This window comes from Pseudophryne corroboree, chromosome 3 (assembly GCF_028390025.1).
Source record: "Pseudophryne corroboree isolate aPseCor3 chromosome 3, aPseCor3.hap2, whole genome shotgun sequence".
In the NCBI taxonomy this organism is placed as follows: Eukaryota; Metazoa; Chordata; class Amphibia; order Anura; family Myobatrachidae; genus Pseudophryne; species Pseudophryne corroboree.
This window is the reverse complement of record NC_086446.1, coordinates 288,135,913-288,161,279: the sequence shown is the minus strand read 5'-3', so window position 1 is coordinate 288,161,279 and position 25,367 is coordinate 288,135,913. Positions and strand designations below refer to the sequence as shown.

At 46.8% G+C, this 25,367-nt stretch overlaps 1 protein-coding gene across 1 annotated transcript in view; it reads left to right on the top strand.

Moving 5' to 3' along the window:
- Positions 1–10,950: 10,950 nt before the first annotated feature.
- The window catches only part of MRGBP (MRG domain binding protein), a 34,719-nt gene continuing 20,302 nt past the window's right edge, over positions 10,951–25,367 (top strand). Inside the window, exons 1-3 of the mRNA XM_063959288.1 lie at positions 10,951–11,326; positions 14,112–14,233; positions 16,152–16,233. Coding sequence (XP_063815358.1) covers positions 10,966–11,326; positions 14,112–14,233; positions 16,152–16,233 — 565 coding nt within the window. The 5' untranslated portion in view covers positions 10,951–10,965. The remainder of the gene's footprint in view (positions 11,327–14,111; positions 14,234–16,151; positions 16,234–25,367) is intronic.

Here is a 25,367-nt window from a genome sequence, read left to right as displayed (position 1 = left end):
TCAGAACTGTTATGCACTCCAGTGTCTGCAGGAATGTACTGGTGTTTGAACTGTTATGCAAAACAAATGGACTCACAGACAAACTGGGGAATATGACATAACGTACACAGAAGGTAATAGGGTAACAAAATACACACAAAGTGAACAGAGAAGCCCAGAGGCTAAGGAACTGGGTATCTCCCTTGTATTAGAACTGCACAGATGGAAAAAGCAAGATGTTGTGTTTTAATACGTAGAGAACCCGAAATGCTGTTGCTAAGGGCAACAGCAAAACCCTAAAGGGTTACCAACGGGTGTGGCAGTAAACTCCTTGGTCAGAGATGGAATGATAGACACAAGGAGAGTCTCCACAATCCTATTTCTCACTTGCAGTGCACAGGTTTTAGCTTACTGCCACTAAACTGACCCCTGACACCTAGCACAGTGAGACAGGATTAGACAGGCAAGTCTTAGAATACAGCCGCAAACTTGCTAAGTTCACAGAGTAGTAACAGAACCCCAGCAAGCTAAACGACTGACTCCAGTCTTACTGCTAGGTCTGGATTGGCAGAGTGTAATACCAAATCCCCAGGCCTATTTGCAGTAAGCAACAAACAAATACAAAGCTACACAGTACTGGCTAACTTTCATGAACTGACTAACCAACAAAGATTCAGCAGCATCTGCTTACCCTGAAAATAGGCCTTATAAAGCAGGTGCTGTCCACGCCCCACTCAGACCTCACAGACTGTGAGCACAAAAACCAGCACCGGATCCCCTGCCGTGCACAGAGCCTATAACCACTGCACAGCAAAAGACCCGAACCGGAGTATCAGCTGCGCTCAGGTTACTCCACTAGCACTTGTATCCCGGTTGCCATGACGACGTGGCAGCACAGGGCAGGAGACCCTAACAGTACCCCCCCTCTGACGAGGGGTCAAAGAACCCCTACCACCGGGTTTATCGGGGAACTGCGAGAAGAAAGAGCGTATCAGTCTGGGGGCATGAAGATCACAACTGCGCACCCACGACCGCTCCTCCGGGCCATACCCCTTCCAGTGCACCAAAAATGACAGCCGACCCCGAACCACCTTGGAGTCAAGAATCCTTTCAACAACAAACTCCCTCTGGCCACGTATCAGAAGAGGGGAAGGTCTTCCACTGGAAGAAGGATTACTAATCGCCCGTTTTAAAAGGGAACAATGAAATGTTTTATTGATACCCAAAGAACGGGGCAGATCTAACTGAAATGCCACCGGATTGATAACCCTGGTGATCTTATAAGGGCCGATGAACCGGGGCCCTAACTTATGAGATGGCTGTCTCAACTTCAAATTCTTGGTAGACAACCAGACGAAGTCTCCTAATTTGAAGCTGCAGGGTCTTTTCCGCTTATCAAAAACCCTTTTGGTCACTAAGGACACAGACACAAGGGCTTTCTTCACTTTCCGCCAAATACCTCTAAGGACCGAAACCACAGAGGAACCACCAGGCGTGGAGTCCAGGGGGTCAAAAGAATTGGCCTTAGGATGATGCCCATACACACAAAGGAAGGGAGAGATCCCTGTAGCAGAGTGAGCCGCGTTGTTATAGGCAAACTCCGCCATGGACAGATGAGCAACCCAGTCAGTCTGACACTTGGAGACATAACACCTGAGGAACTGCTCCAAGGACTGGTTCACCCTTTCAGTCTGCCCATTAGACTGCGGATGGTAGCCTGACGACAAGCTGACAGAAATCTGGAGATCGGAACAAAATGCTCTCCAGAATTTGGCCACAAACTGGGATCCGCGGTCAGAGACCACATCAAGTGGCAACCCGTGGAGACGCACAACATGCAGCATAAATAATTCAGACAGGCGTCTGGCTGATGGCAGCCCAACCAGTGGAACGAAGTGCGCCATCTTCGAAAACCTGTCAACGACAACCCAGATGGCTGTCATCCCCGAGGATTTGGGCAAGTCCACCACAAAATCCATTGAAATGTGGGTCCATGGCTTAGATGGGATAGAGAGTGGATGTAATGGGCCAACAGGAACCCCTCTAGGAGTCTTATTTCGGGCACAGATGTCACATGCCCGAACCCACTGATCCACATCCCTAGCCACCGAGGGCCACCACACCGCCCTAGATAGCAACTCCCGAGTTCTGGCAATACCCGGGTGACCTGCCGACTTCTTGGCATGGAATTCCAGGAACACTCGCTGTCTTAACCTAGGAGGCACAAACAAAAGACCTACCGGAAGGTCTGGAGGAGCCTGCTCCTGTGCTCTAAGGACTAATGATAAGAGGTCCTGGGTAATGCCCACTTTAATACATGATGGGGAAACAATGGGCAACGGCTCCTCGGTGGTCTCCTGGATTGGAGCAAAACTCCGCGAGAGCGCATCAGCCTTGATGTTTTTTGACCCAGGGCGATATGTTATCAAAAAATTAAAGCGAGCAAAAAACAAAGCCCATCGTGCCTGCCTGGCATTGAGACGCTTCGCTGACTCTAAATATGCCAGATTCTTATGGTCAGTGAGAATTGAGACCACAAACTTAGCCCCCTCAAGCCAGTGTCTCCACTCCTCGAGTGCATCCTTAATAGCCAACAATTCCCGGTTACCCACGTCATAATTCATCTCGGCAGGCGAAAATTTACGGGAAAAGTAAGCACAGGGATGAAGGCGATTATCAGACACTCCCATCTGAGAAAGCACTGCCCCAATACCCACCTCAGAGGCATCCACCTCCACCACAAAAGGACGCTCTGGATCTGGGTGTCGCAGCACCTTGGCCGAAACAAATGCCCTTTTGAGACGGGCAAAAGCCGCTTTAGCCTCACAAGACCAGTGAGCAACATCCGCCCCTTTCTTAGTGAGTGCCACCAAGGGCACCACTATAGACGAAAATCCAGCGATAAATCGTCTATAAAAATTCGCAAAGCCCAGGAAACGCTGAAGCGCCTTCAAACTAGTGGGCTGCACCCAATCCAGGACTGCCTGTACCTTGGAACCCTCCATTTGGAAACCTTCTGGGGAGATAATATATCCTAGAAATGCGATTTGCTGAACTTCAAATTCGCACTTCTCCAGCTTCGCCCCAAGCCGGTGGTCTCTGAGTTTCTGGAGGACTAAGCGTACATGCTTCCGATGTTCCTCCAGGGAATGGGAGAAGATTAGGATGTCATCTAAGTATACAACTAAGAATCTATCCAAATATTCCCTGAGCACATCATTCATGAAATCCTGGAAGACTGCCGGGGCATTACAGAGCCCAAAAGGCATCACCAAATATTCATAATGCCCTGAGTGGGTATTAAAGGCAGTCTTCCATTCATCCCCCTCTCTTATTCGGATTAGATTGTACGCACCGCGTAGGTCAATCTTAGAAAAAATGGTGGCAGTACGAAGCTGGTCAAACAAGACCGAAATGAGAGGCAGTGGGTATGAGTTTTTAATCGTGATACGGTTCAATTCCCTGAAGTCGATGCAGGGTCGCAACGAACCGTCCTTTTTACCCACGAAGAAGAACCCCGACCCAACTGGAGACTGTGAAGGTCTGATATATCCCTTAGCCAAGTTCTCCTGAATGTACTCTGCCATAGCCTGAGTCTCAGGACGTGACAGGGAGTACAACCTGCTCTTGGGAAGCTTAGCATTTGGCAACAAATCAATGGCACAGTCATAGGGGCGATGGGGAGGTAGTACCTCTGCAACTTGTTTGGAGAACACGTCCGCAAAATCTGCATAACACCCTGGCAATCCTGGCAAACTTAGCTGCGAGAGCCTGACTGGAAGGCTCAAGCAACTCCTGAAACAATCAGTACCCCAACTAAGAATCTCCCCAGAGACCCAGTCAAATTGAGGATTGTGGGCCCTTAACCAGGGTAACCCCAACACCAATGGGGCAAAAGTACAGACAGTCACATAAAAGGACAATTTTTCAGAGTGTGTGGCTCCAATAAACAAAGAAATCTGGCTAGTGCAAGAGGTAATTTTACCTTGGGATAATGGTTCCCCGTTTAACCCACAAATCTCAATTTCCGATGCCAAGGGTACTAAGGGAACAGAGTGTTTCAGGGTGAATTGGCGGTCCATAAAAACCCCGTCGGCCCCACTGTCCACAAAGGCCTCAGTCTTGACAGTTTGACCGAGGATCTTCAAGGTCACCGGAATGATAAAAGTCTTCTTGGGAAATTCTGACTTCTGGCCTGACAGGATATTTCCCATCACCCTCAGGCCCTGAAGTTTTCCGGCTTTTCTGGGCATGATACTACCACATGACCTTTATTCCCACAGTACAAACACAACCCCTGCTGTCTCCTCCGCGTCTTCTCACGCGAGGAGAGGCGGGTAGCCCCAATCTGCATAGGCTCCTCAGAAAATTCCTCAGAGTCTGAGGTTCCCTTGGGAAGGAAGGAAATCTCAGTCTCCCTTTCAAGCCTACGCTCTCTCAGCCGTCTATCCACCCGGATGGATAACTGCATGAGCTGATCCAAGCTATCAGGCAAGGGATATTGTACCAGTTGGTCCTTTATCTGGTTAGAAAGACCTCTTCGGTACTGGTGTCTCAGGGCTGGGTCATTCCACTGGGTATCATGGGCCAACCTCCGAAACTCCGTACAGTAAACCTCAACTGGCCTTCGCCCTTGCTTAAGGATCGAAATCTGAGCCACGGCTGAGGCCGTCTTGTCAGGGTCATCATACAACATGCCCAGTGCCGTAAAAAAAGCATCAACACTTTTAAGCGACGGACAGTCAGGCTGCAACCCATATGCCCAGACCTGTGGGTCTCCTTGTAGCAAGGAAATCACTATGCCCACCCGCTGAATCTCCGACCCAGAAGACTGAGGCCTAAGCCGGAAGTATAGCTTGCAGCTCTCCTTGAAACAAAAGAACTGCGAGCGATCTCCAGAAAAACGATCCGGGAGATTTACTTTCGGCTCCTTAACCCCTGCAGGTGCTGCTGCTGCGGGAGCTCCGCCAGCAGCCTGGGAGGTGTGCATTTTAATGGACAAATCATTAAATTGTCGAGTCAGGACCTGCACCTGATCGACCACCTGTTGCAACGTATTTTGAGGGGTATGCTCCATATTCCCACAAAATTTCAACAGGAGTATTAGGCTGCTGAATATGTTATGCACACCAGTGCCTGCAGGAAAGTACTGGTGTCAGAACTGTTATGCACTCCAGTGTCTGCAGGAATGTACTGGTGTTTGAAGTGTTATGCAAAACAAATGGACTCACAGACAAACTGGGGAATATGACATAACGTACACAGGAGGTAATAGGGTAACAAAATACACACAAAGTGAACAGAGAAGCCCAGAGGCTAAGGAACTGGGTATCTCCCTTGTATTAGAACTGCACAGATGGAAAAAGCAAGATGTTGTGTTTTAATACGTAGAGAACCCGAAATGCTGTTGCTAAGGGCAACAGCAAAACCCTAAAGGGTTACCAACGGGTGTGGCAGTAAACTCCTTGGTCAGAGATGGAATGATAGACACAAGGAGAGTCTCCACAATCCTATTTCTCACTTGCAGTGCACAGGTTTTAGCTTACTGCCACTAAACTGACCCCTGACACCTAGCACAGTGAGACAGGATTAGACAGGCAAGTCTTAGAATACAGCCGCAAACTTGCTAAGTTCACAGAGTAGTAACAGAACCCCAGCAAGCTAAACGACTGACTCCAGTCTTACTGCTAGGTCTGGATTGGCAGAGTGTAATACCAAATCCCCAGGCCTATTTGCAGTAAGCAACAAACAAATACAAAGCTACACAGTACTGGCTAACTTTCATGAACTGACTAACCAACAAAGATTCAGCAGCATCTGCTTACCCTGAAAATAGGCCTTATAAAGCAGGTGCTGTCCACGCCCCACTCAGACCTCACAGACTGTGAGCACAAAAACCAGCACCGGATCCCCTGCCGTGCACAGAGCCTATAACCACTGCACAGCAAAAGACCCGAACCGGAGTATCAGCTGCGCTCAGGTTACTCCACTAGCACTTGTATCCCGGTTGCCATGACGACGTGGCAGCACAGGGCAGGAGACCCTAACAGGTAGTCTGGTGAGTGCAATAAAGTGGGCCATTTTTGTAACTCTGACAACTACCACAAGAATGGTATTGAATCCTTGATGGGCCAAGTGGTTCTTATCTGCCATCAAATTCTTTGTTTCTATGTTTCTTCTGATATATCTGTAATGAAATCCATAGCTATGTGAGTCCATGGACAACCTGGAATAGGAAGAGGTTGAAGAAGACTAGCCGCTGGAGAATGAGATGACTTGTGTTAAGCACATGTAGAACAAGATTTAGTAAACTCATATCTTGCCTCATTGTAGGCCACCAATTATTTGATTGCAGAAACTTAAAAGTTTTAAAAACTCCAGTGTGCCCAGCAAAACGGGAGAAATGAGCCCACATGAGAAGACGCTTCCTTAAATGTTGAGGAACGTGAGATTTCCCCAGAAGTACTCTCAGTTTTGTAGCAACAAATGCAACAGGAATGATGATGGGTCTCTCATGGATGTAATCTCCTTCTTCATCAGATGAAAAGGATCTAGACAATGCACCAGCCTTTTGGGACCCCGGATGATACCTGATACAAAAATAGAAACAAGCAAAGAAAAGAGCCCAATGAGCCTGTCTTGCATTCAAACAGTTAGCAGAAGATATAAAGCAGGTTTTGTGATCAGTGAAGATGGTAACTGGATGAAGAGTTCATTCAAGTAGATACCTCGACTCCGTCAAACTGAGCTTAATCGCAAGGAGCTCCTGATCCCCGATGGAATAATTTCGTTCAGCCTGAGAAAATGTATTTGAAAAGAAGCCGTAAGGATGTAACTTCTTATCCTCTGCATACTGAGATAAAATGGCCCCAGTCCTGACACTAGACGCATCGACTTCCAAAAAGAACGTTTTTTTCCAACACTGGCTGCGAGAGAATAGGAGTGGAAATAAATTCTTGCTTCAGGTGATGGAAAGAAGTAAGAGCCTCCTGAGACCATTTTGTGGGATTTGCTCCGTTTTTAGTCAAGGCAATGATGGGAGCTGCAACTGTAGATAAGTTCTTAATAAAATTTCCAGTAATAATTGGCGAAGCCAAGAAAACGTATAGCCTTTAGTGTAGTAGGAACAATCCACTCTTAAATGGCAGATAGCTTTTCTGGATCAATGTGAAGTTCAGAGCCGGAGATTATGTACCCCAGGAAAGGTAAGCTAGTGACTTCAAAAGTGCATTTAGACAATTTACTGTAAAGTTTATTCCTGCTTAAATGTTGAAGTACCTCCTTGACTTGTAATCTATAACTTTGAAGATCTTGTAAAAAAATAAAAATATCGTCCAAATATACCACTATATAAAGATAAAGGACGTCAAGGAAGATTTTGTTATTGAAAATCTGGAAGACAGCTGGAGCGTTGCAGAGTCTGTAGGGCATAACCAGGTATTCATAATGGCCATCCCTTGTGTTGAAGACAGTATTATATTCATTGCCCTCATGGAACCTATTCAAATTGTATGCTCGTCTCAGGTCAAGTTTCATAAATATGAAATATGAACAGAGACGGCGCTTCCAGTAGGCAGCTTTAGGCAGCTACCCATGGGCGTCGGCACATGAAGGGCGGCTCTGCGTGCACCAAAAAAAAAAAGGTGAGGCACCCGCTCTCTAGTCACCCTCAGGAGCTGTTCCCCCTGCTGCTTCGCTCACTCCCCCTCCCCCCCCAAACCCCATGACCGGGGGCAGCACCTTCACTCAGGGCAGAAGGGGCTTCCCCCAACACTGGCTGACCTATCCCCAACACGTCCTGACTGGTGGTGATGTGGGCTGATTATCCTGTCAATCCGCACACTTCTCTGTCCCTGCGTGGTGCTTGTAGCAGAGGCGCTGCAGACATGTTGGCCGAACAAGAGCACCTCTACCTGCTCTACCAAGCTGTGACGCCAGCACCAGCAAACAGAACAAAGTGAGTGAGTGGGGAGATGTAAGTGCAGAGAGCAGAAGGGGAGGGAGGAGGAGACTGGCTGTACTACTAGGAGGCTTCCCTTTGTATCCGCCTTATACCTCCTGCTGTCCTGATAGAGGACCACATTTGAGAGCGCTCCCCAGTCCGCAGTCACCGCTGGTATACCTGACACCGGCTTCTCACCCTGTGGCTGTGTGATAAAACTGTGGGGTGCAGATTGCACCCAGCAACTTTATGCTACCCTGTGCAAGGTGTCCATAGACCTCCCCAGTCAGTGTGTGACTGTGTGTCCCATAATTATAGGTACCGCCAGCCTAACCCTCTCCTCCACTCCCACAGCCTTTCTCCAACCTCTCCCCAGTGCCTAATCCTAACCTCCCCTCCCCTCAGGCTAACTCTAACCTCCCCTCCCATAGACTAACCCTAACCTCCCCTCCCCACAGCCTAACCCTAACCTCCTCCCCCAGTGCCTAACCCTAACCTCCCCTCCCACAGCCTAACCCTAACCTCTCCTCCCACAGCCTATCCCCAACCTCACCCCAGTGCCTAACCCTATCAGGTGGTGGCTGTGGAACTTATAATATGCCATGTCTGCATTTTTTCACCTAAGGGGTTTGATATTTTGGCGGCGGAGGGGGCCTGGGCTGACGATGAATATGAATATTGGCCACGCTCATGGAGGCGTAGATCAGTCTTAATGCATAAAGAGATCAGGGCTTACAGGGTTTCAGGCAAATCGTTAGTCGCCAGCTCATCCTTCAAATGCTCAGATAAACCAATGAGAAAGGCGACTTTCAAAGCATCATTGTTCCAGCGCAGCTCTGAGGCAATAGTTTGAAATTTAACTACATATTGTCCCACCGGGCGAGAACCCTGTTTAATACGAGGTAAATCCATAGAAGCTGCCACCGGTCTACCTGGCTTGTCAAAAATGCGCTTGAAAGAAGAAATAAATAATGAGTAGTCTGAAGTGATGGGATCCGAACGTTCCCTTAAGGGAGACATCCAGTCAAGAGCTGATCCTTCCAAGAAAGATATTATGGGGGTCATTCTGACCCTTTCACACGCAGCGGTTCTTCGCCGCAGTGCGAACAGGTCGGAACTGCAGCTGCGCTGCACCCGCATTGCGCATGTGCGTCATTGCCCAGCGATGGCAGTCGCGTGCAATGACGCCAGGACCGAAGAAAGCGATTGCAGGCCCGATTGCAAGAAGATTGACAGCGGGAAGGAGGATAGGGGCATCTACTCACCTTTTCCCGGGCGTGGCAAGGCGAATGCAGGCGTGTCCAGGCGTTTGGAGGGCGGATGTCTGACGTCACAGCCGGGACCTTCATCACTGGATCCGTTGCACTGGGTAAGTAGGTATAGGGCTGGTCTTGTTCTGCACAAAACTATTTTAGCATAGCAGGGCTGCACAAGCGATCGCAGCCCTGCTATGCTAAAATACACTCCCCCATAGGCGGCGTCTAGTTGATCACACAAGCAGCAAAAAGCTGCTACGTGTGATCAACTCGGAATGACCACCTATGTACGCAATCTACTAGAGTCTGCATAGGAAAATTCTGTGTAAGTAATTCGAAGTGCACTTCGCACTGATTAATGAATCTTCAACAGTTCTTAGGGTTACCATTGAAGCGACTTGGAGTGGGATGAAGAGACACTGCTGGACCAGACTGGCTACCGGCTGAGGAATACAGCTGAACCGGACTGCCTACCGGCTGAGGAATATAGCTGAACCGGACTGGCTACCGACTGAAGAGATGTTACTGGACTGGACTGGCTACCGTTTGAAGAGATGCTGCTGGACTGGACTGGCTGCCGGCTGAGTGATACAGTTGAACCAGACTGTATTCCTCAGTGGAGGCTGGAACCTCGGCTTACCGCCCATACACAGCGATGCACCAATATATCGGTAGATATATTGATCATCGGCTGTGCTGCAGGGCCAACGTGATACTTCTGTGAACAACACACTGGCTGAGGGACATGCGATATATAGGCCGTTCAACAGAACGACCAATATAATAGGCAAAAGTATATACGCACCATTACTTGGAAGCAGCAGTGATAGCTCTAATACTGCCTCCTGCTTGCATTAGTGATACGAGATGCATCCTATGACACAGCATCAGATCACACGTGACACTATCAGCCAGGTGTGACCCTTGGCAACATACTACCAATCACTGACAGTCTGCTGCTGATCTGCATCCGACATCATTGCAGACCCGTACTGCATACCTATACGGCACATGTGCAAAGTACTGAACATCGGTACTTTGTGTCATGCACCACACTACCGTCGGGACCCAAATCAGACCCCATGTCTCAGTTGCTGAAACAGGAGCTCAATAAGAGGCTAGTCTGTCCCAGTGATCAGTAAATAATAAAGTGATCACATATGCAATCACTTTATTTCTGAGTCATGTCCCTGCCACACTACTGCGATGGCCATCCCTAATGTCCTCACAAGGGGGGTCATTCCGACCCATTCGCATGCTGTTGTTTTTCGCAGCGGTGCGAACGGGTCGGTTCTGCGCATGCGCGGCGGCCGCAATGCACAGGCGCGTTGTTGCCCAGCAACGGCCGTCACTGGGCAACAACAAAAGAACAAAGAAAGCGATCGCAAGAAGATTGACAGGAGGAAGGCGTTCCGAGGGGTCAACTGACCGTTTTCTGGGAGTGGTGGGGCGAATGCACTCTGCAGGCGTGTCCAGGCGTTTGGAGGGCGGATGTCTACGTCAATTCCGGGACCAGCAACGCTGGATTAATCGCACAGGGTAAGTAACTCTTACCATGGTCTTGTTCTACACAAAACATTTTTTGCATAGCAGGGCTGCACAAGCGTTTGCGGCCTTGCTATGCAAAAAAAAAATCCTCCCCCATAGGCAGCGTCTAGTTCAACTGGGACTGACCCCCAAGTTGTCGCTACCAGAGGTACTGTAGTTCAGTGACGTGCGGTGGGCCAGTGATTCCTGAGCCATTTAGCTCACCGCACATCCCTGCTGTAGGTAGCTATACTAGCAAGTATGAGCCGGGCCGCGCTCTCCTCCTCAGCGCTGTACAGTAGATCTCCTCGCGGTGGCGCTGTTCTCCACACAACGACGACCCTGTTTCCACCCTCGCTGCTGTCACACGCACTGCGTGTAGTAACCCGAAACTGGCACGCGGTGTCGCTGCGTCGGCTGCAGTACCTCTGGCTTCCAGCGGAGGCCGCTGCTCCCCGGTGTTTCACGGCAGTGGCGGCTGCAATGGGTGAGACGGAGACCGGGGAAGTGGCGGTGGAGAGACCGGAGCCGGTCCCCGGATTCCCAGCGGAAGAGCCAGTGCTGTGGAGCCCAGAGGTGGAAGTGTGCCTGTTTCACGCCATGCTCGGCCATAAGCCCGTCGGTGAGTGGAGGCCTCATCCAAATCCTCGGACTCGCGTAGGCTGTGTATGCGGGAAGGATGAGATGGGAGCGGGACACGCACTGTAGGCAGCTGGCGATAAGACACATGCTGTATATTTATATAACGGCGACTTATTTGGCAAGCGATCATATGGCCGGTGAAATTCGCTCGGTCGTTAATACAAAATGTCGATACTAGTGATTCATTGTAGGCAACACATAATGGAGCTGTGTGGTGATAGCACACCTTGTGGTGGCGGCGGCGGCAGCAGCAGCAGCATATGTGGCACAGCACAATGGGGCCACTGATCGATGGCAGCTGGAAGCACTCCCTTGTACACAGCCCATAGCAATGAAGCACTTCAGTCATATTGATCTAAACAGCAATTCACTGTCCGTTTTCTTCTGTTATTATTAATAATAAATTATGGGGCGTCACTTCCAATGACGGGGAGTTATAAAATGTGAGGCTGTCTGATTTACACTACAGAACCAGGCCATGAAAACTTAGCTGCTTGTTGACACTGTTGTATTGGATTCAGTATCTGTTGTTATTCTGTATCCGGTAAGGGGTACGGGTGGATAAAGTTAAGGTCAATGAGCATAATGGAACTATGAACTAAAATGCAAAATCTATTTGTTTATGTGCCATTGCCAACATACCAGCACTGTTGTAATGGCACATCAAGGGCATCGCCCGCAGTTCAACCCTGTTAGAAGTAGGATGATGTTTCAGTTGCTATGTGTTTTATATGTCATTTAGCTGGGTAATATTGATCAGTTGTAGTGCTCTATATATTTATAAAATGTATTAGGATTTCATTGTGATGAGTTTGTTCCCGTAGAGTTTTGTCATGTTTTCACATACAGTAGTTCTTCCTGATCTAGTACATAGAAAATTAGGCACATGGGGGCAGATGTATAGGTATTAACCTGGAGAAGTGATAAAGCAGTGATAAGTGCAAGCTGATAACGCACCAGCCAGTCACTACAGGTTTGAAGAATGACAGAGGAGCTGACTGGCTGGTGCGTTATCACCTTACGCTTATCACTGCTATATCACTTCTTTATCCCTTCTCCAGGCTTAATACATCTGCCCCATGGTTTACAGCGCAGAGAAAATCTCCAGGTTTATTCTGCATTTTTCCTGCACAGTAATCTATCACTTCTGTGGAGAGTGTATTGCAATCTATGGGTTTCCCAGCACGTTAAAATTCGGTGTGTGCATTTACCACAGATTTTTACTCGCAACTTCTGAGGTTGCTAGGAAAAATCCTTGCTACACTTGGGGCTGCTGGACCTAAATGGTTCGGTCTGAGTCTACAATTGGAATATGTATAATTTAAAATAATGTTGTCAGTACAATCCTGTTACAATTCTGCCCAGTTTTTACAGCCACATGGGGAGGTGGTGTAGTTCTTAGAACATTGCTGTAAAGAAAGTTCTGGTCAGCATGGAATTGTCTCTGCAACTTTTGTTCATATTTATTAAATTATTGGGCTATTCTCAGGATTGGTATCTTTCTCCTTGCTGCAGCTCTGTCACATTGGGGCCAATATAGAGATAAATGTAAAGGCGGGAACATACTACCCGACGGCGGAACGACGGCGATGGATGACTATATCGTTGAACAATATAGTGTGTACACACTGAAAGTTATTGTTCAACGATAACATTCAGTGACGTCATCGCTGCCATTCCGGAACATGCAGCTCAGCCCAACATTGACGGGTTGAGCTGCATGTCAGCTCAATATTGATAAACGCTGAGCGACGTGCGGGAGCGCGCATCGTTCATCAAGCTGACCCCCATACACACTGGTCGATTTCAAGCTAAAAATAAACGATAACGACATAAATGTCGTTATCATTTATTTTTTTTATGCAGAAATCGGACAGTGTGTACCCCCCTTAAGTCGATTGTGATTTCTCCCACATTGTGTACACAGAACTATACAAAGATGATTTGCCTGTATGCAGAGATCCCTGCCGCTGGCCGGTCCCTATTTGGGTGATACCTGTCATTATCAGTGCGCACTTGTGACCCAGACCTATCCTTGGTGCAGAGTAGGCGTATTTACTTGTTTGCACAACTTTGCATAGACTGCAGTTCCGCCCTTGATAAAATTATTCTACATGGGAACTTCCTCTTACCTTATAGTTGCGCCCCATCGCAGCTGGGTTGTGTGTGACTCAGCATAATCCTTAGTTGTGTATGCTTGGCTCCGCCTCGTGCGCAGTGCAACCGGACACAAATTTAGTCTATGAACAAATGTGTGTTTAACTTTGGATTAGCCCGTCAGTGTAAGAAATTCTTATTGATTTTCTTTTGTGCGCAGTACTATGTACACCTGTATGCATTGCATGTGTCACTGTTACTTTAGTACTTTTGTTACTATATGCAGCATCTGAACCTGTCTGGTGAGTGCAGGTATAGTGTGATTGGTGCCAGCAGCTATTTCATTCTTGTGTTGTGTAATGTGTCTATTTGTTGCCAAATTCCCTTTCCTGGAATTCTATAATGGTAAGAGGAGGTGTAAATATTTGCAAATATTGTGTGTGTCCTGAACACAGCACTGGTTGTCCCATGTTCAGCACTGTATCAGCTGTGGGTAGGATCTGTTCCTATATGTGCTCTAGTGAGTGAAAATCTAATCTTAAAATGTTTGTAGAATTCAGATATTTGGGTAAAAAAAATAAATGAGTGAAAATGTGAACTGGCTGTGACTTCATGATGTTCTCTAATTGTCTTTAATACTGCACCCTGCATATACTGCCTCATTACAGGAGTGAACAGACACTTCCACATGATCTGCATTCGGGACAAGTTCAGTCAGAACATTGGTCGACAGATATCATCAAAGGTCATCTGGGAGCATCTTCGCACCATGTATGACATGCAGGCTTTGGTGAGTACATCCAGACCACACTTGCTGCTCTAAGAAAAATATGATAAGGCATCAAGAGGTATTGTGGTTGATAGTTATATTGGTAACGCTGGTGATGAAGTGCAGTTGATTTTTAGATTAGAAACCTAAGATCTTGGCTAGAATTTAATTTCTGCATTAAGGAAAAACTTTGCATGTACATCACTAAGGAAAACCTCCTTGTTGTCTGGTTAGGCCAGAATACTTCTAAGGGCTTTATTAGGGGGAGATGTACTAAGCATTGGAGAGAGATGAAGTACCAACCAAATCAGCTCCTAACTGCCATGTTGCAGGCTGTGTTTGAAAAATGACAGGAGCTGATTGGCTGCCAGCCGGCAACGCGATCCTAACCCTTACAAAGGCCTGTAATGAGGGTTGGCTGATATCATACAGCATTACACATTATCTATATGGGATACAAACCATTCGTACCACTTCATTACATAAGTCACCATCTAATGTATACAAGGCAATACTTGGATCAGTCAGAATATTTTTGAAGCAATATGCTGTGAAATGATGAAACAAAAATGAAATTGTATGGGGGCGATTCAGTTGCTATGTAGGTGACCAAACATAATGGGCACCACCCAGAGCTGCCTGGCCGAGGTGATGTCATCAGGAGGCTGCCAGCTGAAATATGTCCAGCCAGCTGCATGTGCACCCAAACAGAGCAACAATTGAATTGCTCCATTGGGTGCCATCTAGTGGCAGCTGGGGCGAACAACGATTGAATTCTTCCCAATGACTGCAACTAGGAATAATTATGCATTTGGAGAACAGGCGAAGTGTATGAAGAAGAGGACACCATGGCAACTGGTGGGGAGATTAGATTTCTGTAAATATAAAAAAAAACCTAAGACCTTATGTTCCAGAAAAGAGGTAGGATGTTTTAGCAAGACAGCCATCCAAAACCTACAGTTAAATCATGTAGCACTAATAGGAGAAAAAATAATAATATTTGAAACTCTGTGTAGATCCAAACACGCAGTACGTGATGCAGACCTTAATAGTATATCTGAGCTAGATGAGTTCTGCAACAATATAAAGGCTCTTAGCTGAGTACAAGAAATGTGTGGAAGCTGGGGTTTCTGACAAAGGAGGTGTCACTCAGTGCTGATGGACAGGGCGCCCTTGTCAGGTTCATAGTGCTATTTCTTTAGTCTGATAATGTGCAAAAATATCCTGTTTAACTGCAGAGAATGAGCAACATTTCTACAAAATGGTGCTTTTCCTTACACTGGCATCATCCTTTTCTGCTGTTCATTAGGGTGCTGTCCTGCACATACAGGGCCTAATTCAAAGACATATGCAAACCCAGTGTTTTACATAATCCCTGATGTTAGGCAATTGGTGCATACGCAGGATCTGTTTCTGCGACGACGGTTGCAATGCCCCCTAAGCCACAGCCTGATTGATATTCTGTAGACAGGGGCAGGGCAGGGGCGATGACAGCCAGCGTTTCACAAAATGGGGCGTGTCTGCCCTGTTTTCGTGGCATGCAAATGCTGGTGTCTGCATCCTTGGTCACAGCTTTACTGGTCCTGACAGTGAGAAAATACCAGCTATCCTGTGTAACCTGAGGATTTCTCAGATGGCCAGTGGTCATGCAGCGATACAATGCTGCATCCTGGACATAGCAGCGGATCAGAGAGAGTGGCAGGAGGTGTCTATTTACATAAGACACCTCCTGCAGCATTAGCATACTATTGCACAGCCACTGCGGACAAAGCTACAGCGGCTGCGGGATCTGCATCCATCACTGAATCAGGGCCACAGTACAGAGCATTTAATTGCTTATCTTTCACTTTTCATATGCGTTTGTCTAGAGATTTGGCATTTCTATTTATCTGCATTACAGGCAAAGCTCACAGAGTAATATTTTCCTTTTCTTTGTAAGCATGAGTCGGAGATTCTCCCTTTCCCAAACTCTGAGAAGAACTTTATCCTCCCTGAGGAGATCATCCAGGAGGTGAAGGAAGGTGAGCCTTTTTATAATTTCTTTGACAGATGGTATATCCTATATTATTTTGTAGCTGTTTAAAATCTATATTCGTACATGAAAGCTGAAAATACAGTGGGTAAAATAAGTATTGAAAACATTTTTCTCAGAAAATATATTTGTGCTGGGACTGTTGTAATGAAATTGTCAACAAAAGTCATCAACCCATGCAATCCACACATGCAAAGAAATGAAAACATAGATGTCCAGAAATGAAGTTGTGTAATAATGTGAAATGACACAGGGGAAAAGTATTGAACACGCTTACTGAAATTTATTCAATATTACCAACAAAGGCTTTTGTACGAAGTAACAGCTTGAAGACGCCCCCTGAATCGCATGCACTGCTCAGGTGTGATTTTGTCCCATTCTTCCACACAGTCTTCAAAGCTTGAAGGTTCCGTGGGCCTCTTCTATGATCTGATCTTTAGTTCTTTCCATAGATTTTCAATTGGATTCAAGTCAGGTGATTGGCTGGGCCATTCTACCAGCTTTATTTTCTTTCTCTGAAACCAGTTGAGTGTGTCCTTGGCTGTGTGTTTGGGATCATTGTCCTGCTGAAATGTCCACCCTCGTTTCATCTTCATCATCCTGGTAGATGGCAGCAGATTTTGTTCAAGAATGTCTCTGTACATTTTTCCATTCATCCTTCCTTCAATAATATCAAGTATGCCAGTACCATATGCTGAAAAACACCCCCACACCATGATGTTCCTACCTCCAAGCTTCACTGTTGGTATGGTGTGTTTGGGGTGATGTGCAGTGCCATTTCTCCCCCAAACATGGTGTGTATTATGGCATCCAAAGAGTTCAATTTTGGTCTCCTCTGACCAGACTATATTCTCCCAGTATTTCACAGGCTTGTCCAAATGATCTGCAGTAAACTTTTTTTTTTTTTGTGTAAACTGTTTTTTATTATTAATTGAAGCAGCAGACAAAACATTACAGCAGTACCTTTCCAGAGAAAGGGAAGGGACAAAAACATCACAAATCTGCACACTACACATAGAGCGCCCAAAGTATGAAAATAACTTGTCTGCTTCGCTTACAAAATCACAACTTATATATGAGGAACATTTTAACAAAACAGCATAGGAAAATAGGGAAGAGGAGAAGAAGAGAGAAGAGGAGAAAGAAGAAAGAAAAGGGGGGGAAATTTAGAACAGGTGGAGTCAGGGGTGAGTGTCTGTGCAGTAAGGACGGGTTGTTTAGGGGACAGGGGGGAGGGTGGTCTCCGCCAAACAGGGGTCAGAGGCCTATTAGAAAGATATCATAATCGGGATATGAATTTGAATATGAGTATGAATATGAATCTGACGGGGGTTATGTCACCATATAGGATTGATACAAAGGTGTGTCCTTAAATTCGTACCAGGGAAACCAGATAGCTGTAAAGTCAACGGTTTTCCCGGATGAGAAGGAGACAAGGTCTTCCATATCTAAAAAGTAATCGATCTTTGTGAACCATAATTTAATCGAGGGTGGTGAGATGGATCTCCAAAGAATTGGAACAACCGCTTTTGCTGCATTGCTAAGGTGTCTCATCAGGGAGTGTTTGTATGAGTGTGTTTCTGCAGAGGTGTGGTTGAGGAGCCAGAAACACGGGTCTTTCGGGATCTCATCTCCCACTATCTGTTCGGAACACTTGAATACCTCTGCCCAAAATGGAATTATAAGAGGGCAGTCCCACCAAATGTGTATAAAACTCCCTGGGGCATTTTTACATCTCCAACACAGATTCGAGAGAGAGGGGAACATTTTATTGAGAACAAGAGGAGTCCTATACCACCTATATATAAGTTTATAGAGGGTCTCTAATGTCGATAAGCATAGAGAACTTGCCTGGGTGTTGTTGAAAACGGAATCCCAGTTGATCTGCGTGGGTAGCCCTGCCAGCTCTCTATCCCAGGAAGCCATGAAGGTAGGAGGTTGTGGGAAAAAGTTTTCTATGATAAGCGCATAGATTTGTGAGATAGTATGTGTGGGAGAACTAGGAGAAGTGCATAGTCTTTCAAACCCAGTGAGATCCCTAGTTATGTCAGAGAGGTTCTTTGAAGATGATATGAAATGATGAACCTGCCGGAACCTCCAATACTCAGCACTGTTAAGATTCCAAGAGGACTGAACATCTGAAAAGGAGCGCACCCTACCCGAGCTCACCAGCTGACCGACTCTAAAAATCCCGGCTTCCGCCCATGGAGCAAAAGCTGTCCCGTGAAGACCTGGAGCAAATTCGGAGTTATGGAGAAGGGAAGTTAGGGGGGACCATTTGGAGGATATATGGCTCTGGGATCTCAGCGTGGCCCATAATTTAAGCGTGGGGGAGACCGTGGGGTGTGTAACCTTCGGAAGAATAGGAAGCCAAGGTGCTATTTCAATATAGTATGGAAGACAGCCCTCCTCTAGCAGGACCCATTGTTTTCGGTCTTTAGCACGCGTCCATTCCAGAATCCTATTCAAATGTACTGCGTGGTAGTACAGGTTGAGTCTCCCTTATCCAAAATGCTTGGGACCAGAGGTATTTTGGATATGGGATTTTTCCGTATTTTGGAATAATTGCATACCATAATGAGATATCATGGTGATGGGACCTAAATCTAAGCACAGAATGCATTTATGTTTTATATACACCTTATACACACAGCCTGAAGGTCATTTTAGCCAATATTTTTTATAACTTTGTGCATTAAACAAAGTGTGTGTACATAAACACAATTAATTTATGTTTCATATACACCTTATACACACAGCCTGAAGGTCATTTAATACAATATTTTTAATAACTTTGTGTATTAAACAAAGTTTGTGTACATTGAGCCATTAGAAAACAAAGTTTTCACTATCTCAGTCTCACTCAAAAAAGTCCGTATTTCGGAATATTCCGTATTTCGGAATATTTGGATATGGGATACTCAACCTGTAGTTAGAAATATGTGGGAGTTGTTGCCCCCCTTGATGTTTTCTCCTGAATAAAATATCGTGTTTAAACCTGGGTGTCTTACGTCCCCAGACAAACGCGCGAATAAGATTCTGGACGTTTCGGAGCCACAGTAGAGGGATGTGTATCGGAAGGGTCTGGAGAAAGAATAGTATCCTAGGGAGGGCATTCATTTTGACAACGTTAATCCTGCCGAACCAAGACAGTCTTAGTTTCTTCCATTTCTGGAAGTCTAGGCGAAGCCTGGCCAATAAGGGGTTAAAATTTAGGGAGAATAGTTTAGATAAATCGTTGGTCAGTAACACCCCCAAATATTTTAATTTGTGATCGTGCCAGGTAAAGGGGAAGGCGTGTTTCAGACCCACTACTATATCAGGAGGAGTGGTTAAATTCATGGCAATAGATTTGGAATAATTTATTTTGAAGTTAGAGAGGGCTCCAAACTTCTCAAATTCTACCATCAAGTTCGGCAAAGAAGTGACCGGTTTTGAAATTATAGCAAGTAGGTCGTCTGCATATAAAGCCAGTTTGTATTCAGTCCCCTTCACCAGCAAACCCGAAATATTCGGGTTAGCCCTAATGCTTCGAGCTAATGTTTCCATGCAGAGAACAAAGAGCAATGGAGATAGTGGGCAGCCCTGTCGCGTGCCGTTGGAGATAGGAAAGGAATCGGAAAGGGAGCCATTAATCCTAATTTTGGCGGACGGGGAAGTATAAAGAGATAGGATTCTGTGAAGACAAGTGTTACCGAGCCCAAGATGCTTCAGTATACCAGCCAGAAAGTCCCAGTCTACTCTATCAAAAGCTTTTTCAGCATCGGTCGACAATATGACTGATGGGGATGAAAGCTGGCCTGCATAGTGAATCATGTTGAGCACTTTAGAGGTGTTATCTCTAGCCTCTCGGCCTAAAACAAATCCAGCTTGATCTCCATGTATCAGACCAGGTAATAATAGTTTAAGGCGGTTTGCAATCAGTTTGGCAAAAAGTTTTATGTCTATATTTAATAGTGAAATTGGCCGATAACTGGAGCAAAGACTAGGGTCTTTACCCTCTTTGGGAAGGACTGCAATATGGGCTTCAAGAGATTGTGGGGAGAAAGGCGATTGTTCTGATATAGTATTAAAGGCTCTCGTGAGTAGAGGGACTAATTTCTCTTTGAAAGCTTTATAATAAGCAATGGTATATCCATCAGGGCCGGGACTCTTGCCGTTGGGAGAGGATTCAATAACTTTCTGAACCTCCTCAGTAGAAAAAGGGGCATCTAGATCTTCCATTTCTTTTATGGACAGCGTGGGGAAGTCTAAGGCCCGTAAGTAGTCAGCTATAGCTGTTTGATGGGACAACTTGTCAGGTCTTCCGGTCGGGCCAGAAAGGTTATATAAAGTGGAATAATATGCCCTAAAGGCCTTAGCGATGTGAGGTATCTCATGTTGGGACTGTCCGTGATTATTTTTAATTGTGTGAATAAAAGTAAGAGCACGTTGCTCTCTAAGAGCTTTGGCTAGTAATTTCCCAGGTTTGTTGCCCCATTGGTAGTATCTGCTACGGCACTTCCGATAAGAAAATTTGACTCTATCAGAGAGTAACTTATTTAGATCTGCCCTAGCAGCTTCGAGATCAGCATAATGTTGTGGGATTTGGGATTTCTTGTGTAAAATCTCGAGGGATTGTATTTTAGACAGTAAATCACCCCGGAGTTTCTCTCTCTGCTTTTTGCGTAAGGATCCTAACTGGACACAAACCCCCCTAATGACACATTTGTGTGCTTCCCGTACTGAGACTTTAGAAATGTCATCTAAGTCATTGGTACAGATATAAGAATCTAAGGCGTCGTCGATTCGAGACCGACAATCTGCGTCCTGCAAGAAAGTGTCGTTAAAGCGCCAAGACCAATGGCGATGTGCACTGGGAGGCAAGCGTAAAGTGAGATTAACTGGGGCATGATCTGACCAAACGATCTGTCCTATAGAGGCATCAGAAAGGAGGTGTAAATGCCGGTGGCTCAGAAACAAGTAATCAATTCTGGAATATGTCTGATGTGGGTGTGAGAAAAAGGAGTAATCTATCTCAGTAGGATGTGTCAGTCTCCATGTGTCAATCAGCTGGTGGTCGAGCAGGGCGCGCCTCATTCCCCTATGCTCCTTCTCCGGCCTGCAGGAGATCTTTTTAGAATTGTCCTGGCTGGGATCTAGGGTCCAATTTAGGTCGCCTCCCATCACCACCACCCCCTCCAGGAGAGGTTCCGCATTATCTAGAACTGAGGACAAAAAGGAAGGTTGTTTAGCGTTAGGAGCGTATATGTTCAAGAAAGAAAACCGTTGACCGTGTATGTCGCATTTCACCAGCAACCCCCTACCCTCAGCTATTCTATGGGAAGAAACGTTAAGGACAGGCAGGTGGCGAGCCATTAATATGGCCACACCCAATGTCTTACCAGCAGAATTATTAGATAGGAAAACATGAGGATAATAGTGACATTTTAGGGACGGCACGTGTCCCATCTTGAAATGTGTTTCCTGAATAAAAGCAACGTCAACTTTCTCATCTCTAAGCCATTTAAGAAGTTTAGACCTTTTCTCAGGAACATTTAACCCTTTGACGTTAAGGGTAGTTACATGTAAATCATTCACCCCCATTATCAGGCGGGCCTAAGTGCTTCACAATAGTCTTCCCTACGTCAGACACTGGGGGAGGGGAAGGAAGAGCAGCAAGGGAAGGAAATAGAAAAAAAGAGAGAGTAGAGAAAAGAAGAAAAAAAGATGCAGCGTGGGAAATCGCGCCGAAAAATTCTTTGACATTAAACAGAAATAACAAAACTACAAAAAGGACTGCTGCAAAAAGGACAGGAGCGGAATCCTGCCGACTCCCAGTCCAAAGAAACAGGGGATGCAGCATAGTGGGGGTCCTACGGGGGGCCCAGGACAGCGACCATCCACAAAATAAAATCTAAACAGATATATAATATTACCGAGGTGTGCACAAAGGCACAGGTTAAACAAGAAATAAAAATATGAATATGAAAATATGAAAGCTTATATAAAAGTATACATATAATCTTTAAGCTATCAAACCTGATTTCTTGCAGGTTGATCAATTGTGTATATGAACATCGTCACCAACACAATAAATACAGCATGAGAGGGAAAATTCCTAAATAACATGTCGATGATACCTCATCCCTTATCTATGAAACCATAACAACTATAAACTTTTATAAAGTTACAAGAACCGATCTCACGTGTGAGCAACACATAGCACTATTTAAGAGAAAGAACTCAGTGCATAACATGGGAAGTAATAAAATTCACATCCGCTAGGGACGAGACGACTCATTCAGGGAGGTTCTGAGGAACGTGGACCAGAAGTGGCCCCCCGCGTCCGTGGGGAATGCACTTGTTGCCACGCGTCGTCTGGAGGGAGCACAACAGGTAAGACCGGTAGATGGTGAAAGGCGTCCCAGTCTGGTAGCGGTATCGGAGGAATTCCCAGGATCGTGAAGAAGGCCTGTAAGTCCGAAGGTCTAGAGAGACTCGCGACTTTACCACCATGAGAAACCTGGAGGGAGAAAGGGAAGCCCCATCTATATTTCAGCTCGAGTTTCCTGAGAGAGTCTGTAAGAGGCTTCAAGGCTCGACGTTGTTGTAAAGTCGACCAGGCAAGATCAGGAAATATCTGGATCTTATCCCCTTGAAAGTCAATGCTATCTAACTGACGGGCCGACCTCATTATTTCCTCTTTTTGGACATAATAGTGGAGCCTGCAAATCACGTCTCTTGGTTTGTCAGAAGGCAAGCCGCGGGGACGAAGGGCTCGGTGGGCTCTATCGAATATAATGTCCTTGTTCGAATCCAGGTCAATAAGTTCTCCAAATATCGTAGTTAAGGCCGCTGTCAGGTCAGCCTGTTGAACGCTCTCAGGTAGGCCCCTGACTCTGATATTATTTCGCCGTCCGCGATTATCCATATCCTCAATACGCGATTTTAGAAATGAGACATCGTCCCGTTGATGAGACAGCACCTCCCGAAATTTGGTCAGAGAATCCACATTAGACGATTCGTGGCGTTCCAGGACATCGACACGGGTCGCAACTCGGGACATATCTTGTCGGAGCGCTGTCACTTCCCGGGTGATGGTGGAGAGCAAGCGAGTCTCCAAGGCTGAGAAATCGTGCTTCGTGGGGAGTGTCCTAACATGAGACAATATCTCGCTTATCTCCGCAGACAGAGAGGGGGCCTGTGGAGGCAACGGAGTCTCAGGGGATGTCATGTCGACCACCAGGCCGTGTATATTCGGAGAGGTCGGAACAGTAGAGGAAGTAGCGGGGCTTGAGGTTGGAGTAGTTAAGAACTGACGTAGGTCCGACGAATGTCGGTTCGCAGGGGATGGGATCGCGTCCGGCTTGGTCTTGGCCTTCTTTTTCTTTATCCCTCTCACCATGAGATCGGTCTTCAAATAAAGCAGTATATAGTTACACTTTCACATATCTTCGGCAGTATGAAACATGTGGGTCGTCACCGTGCAAGAGCCCCCACGTGGTCTTGGGGCAGCATCAGGCAGGCAGGCACATAACTAGGGCGCCATATGTCGACTCACAGTGGCCGAGCATCCGACTTGGTCTAATTGAGGTGTCTCTGCTGGACACAATGTGTTAGAAAATACGTTGCTAGGACACCACTCCACAGTGTTATAAATGAATGGCGGCAGCGGGTGGTAGGCTGTGCGGAGACCACTGGGTAGGGAACCGGCTGGTGCAGGTACCTGAATGAGTGTAAGGATGGATGGATGGGGGGGGCACTGTAGCAAGTGTTAGGTAGCCAAAGGTATGTGTAGCCCAGCTTTATATGCACCTCTCCCCCTCTTCCCTTGCTTGGGCACCTCAGATCACTGATACTTTTATTTCTGGGGGCCCAGAGGGAGAGAAAAACTTTTACTGCTTTATTACTTCAGCCGAGACCAAGATGGCCGCCGGGCGCCTGCCGGCGCCGTCCCGCACGGCGAGTCTCAGAGTCCACGTCTGGCGGAAACGAGCCGCACACAGCTGGCAGCCGGGAGACACTCCTAGCCGCGGCTAGCGGCAGTGAGGGGAACGGAGCTCCGGAGGAGGTCCGCGGCCCGAGCTGTGGGTCCCGGACCCGTCCTCGGCGTGAGTATATACTCGAGGCCCCGGCTTCCGTGCTCCCCGTAGGCCGCAATCCGCAGGAGCAGTAAAAACTGCTCCCCGATTCCGCGGCACCTCGGGGGGGTTCAGCAGGGGGTACTGGAGGGGCAGGGGGGGTATTGGGGCGGATGGGAGGGTTTTGGAGAGCCAAATATATATATTATGAGCTGCGGATCCCGGGAGCTCAGTAAGAACACAGCTGCTTCCTTCAGCAGCCAGACCACGCCCTTGCAGTAAACTTTAAACAAGCTTCAACATGCTTTTTCTTCACCAATGGAGTCTTGCATGGTGAGCGTGCATACAAGCCATGGGGGTTGAGTACATTACTTTTCTCTGACGTCCTAAGTGGATGCTGGAACTCCGTAAGGACCATGGGGATTAGCGGCTCCGCAGGAGACTGGGCACAACTAAAGAAAGCTTTAGGACTACCTGGTGTGCACTGGCTCCTCCCACTAAGACCCTCCTCCAGACCTCAGTTAGATTCTTGTGCCCGGCTGAGCTGGATGCACACTAGGGGCTCTCCTGAGCTCCTAGAAAGAAAGTATATTTAGGTTTTTTATTTTACAGGGAGATCTGCTGGCAACAGACTCACTGCAGCGAGGGACTAAGGGGAGAAGAAGCGAACCTACCTAACAGGTGGTAGTTTGGGCTTCTTAGGCTACTGGACACCATTAGCTCCAGAGGGATCGACCGCAGGACCCGACCTTGGTGTTCGTTCCCGGAGCCGCGCCGCCGTCCCCCTTACAGTGCCAGAAGCATGAAGAGTCCGGAAAATCGGCGGCAGAAGACTTCGGTCTTCACCAAGGTAGCGCACAGCACTGCAGCTGTGCGCCATTGCTCCTCATGTACACCTCACACTCCGGTCACTGATGGGTGCAGGGCGCTGGGGAGGGGCGCCCTGAGGGCAATATAAGACACCTTGGCTGGCAAATCATCACAATATATAGTCCCAGGGCTATATATGTGATAAATTACCCCTGCCAGAATCCATAAAAAAGCGGGAGAAAAGTCCGCC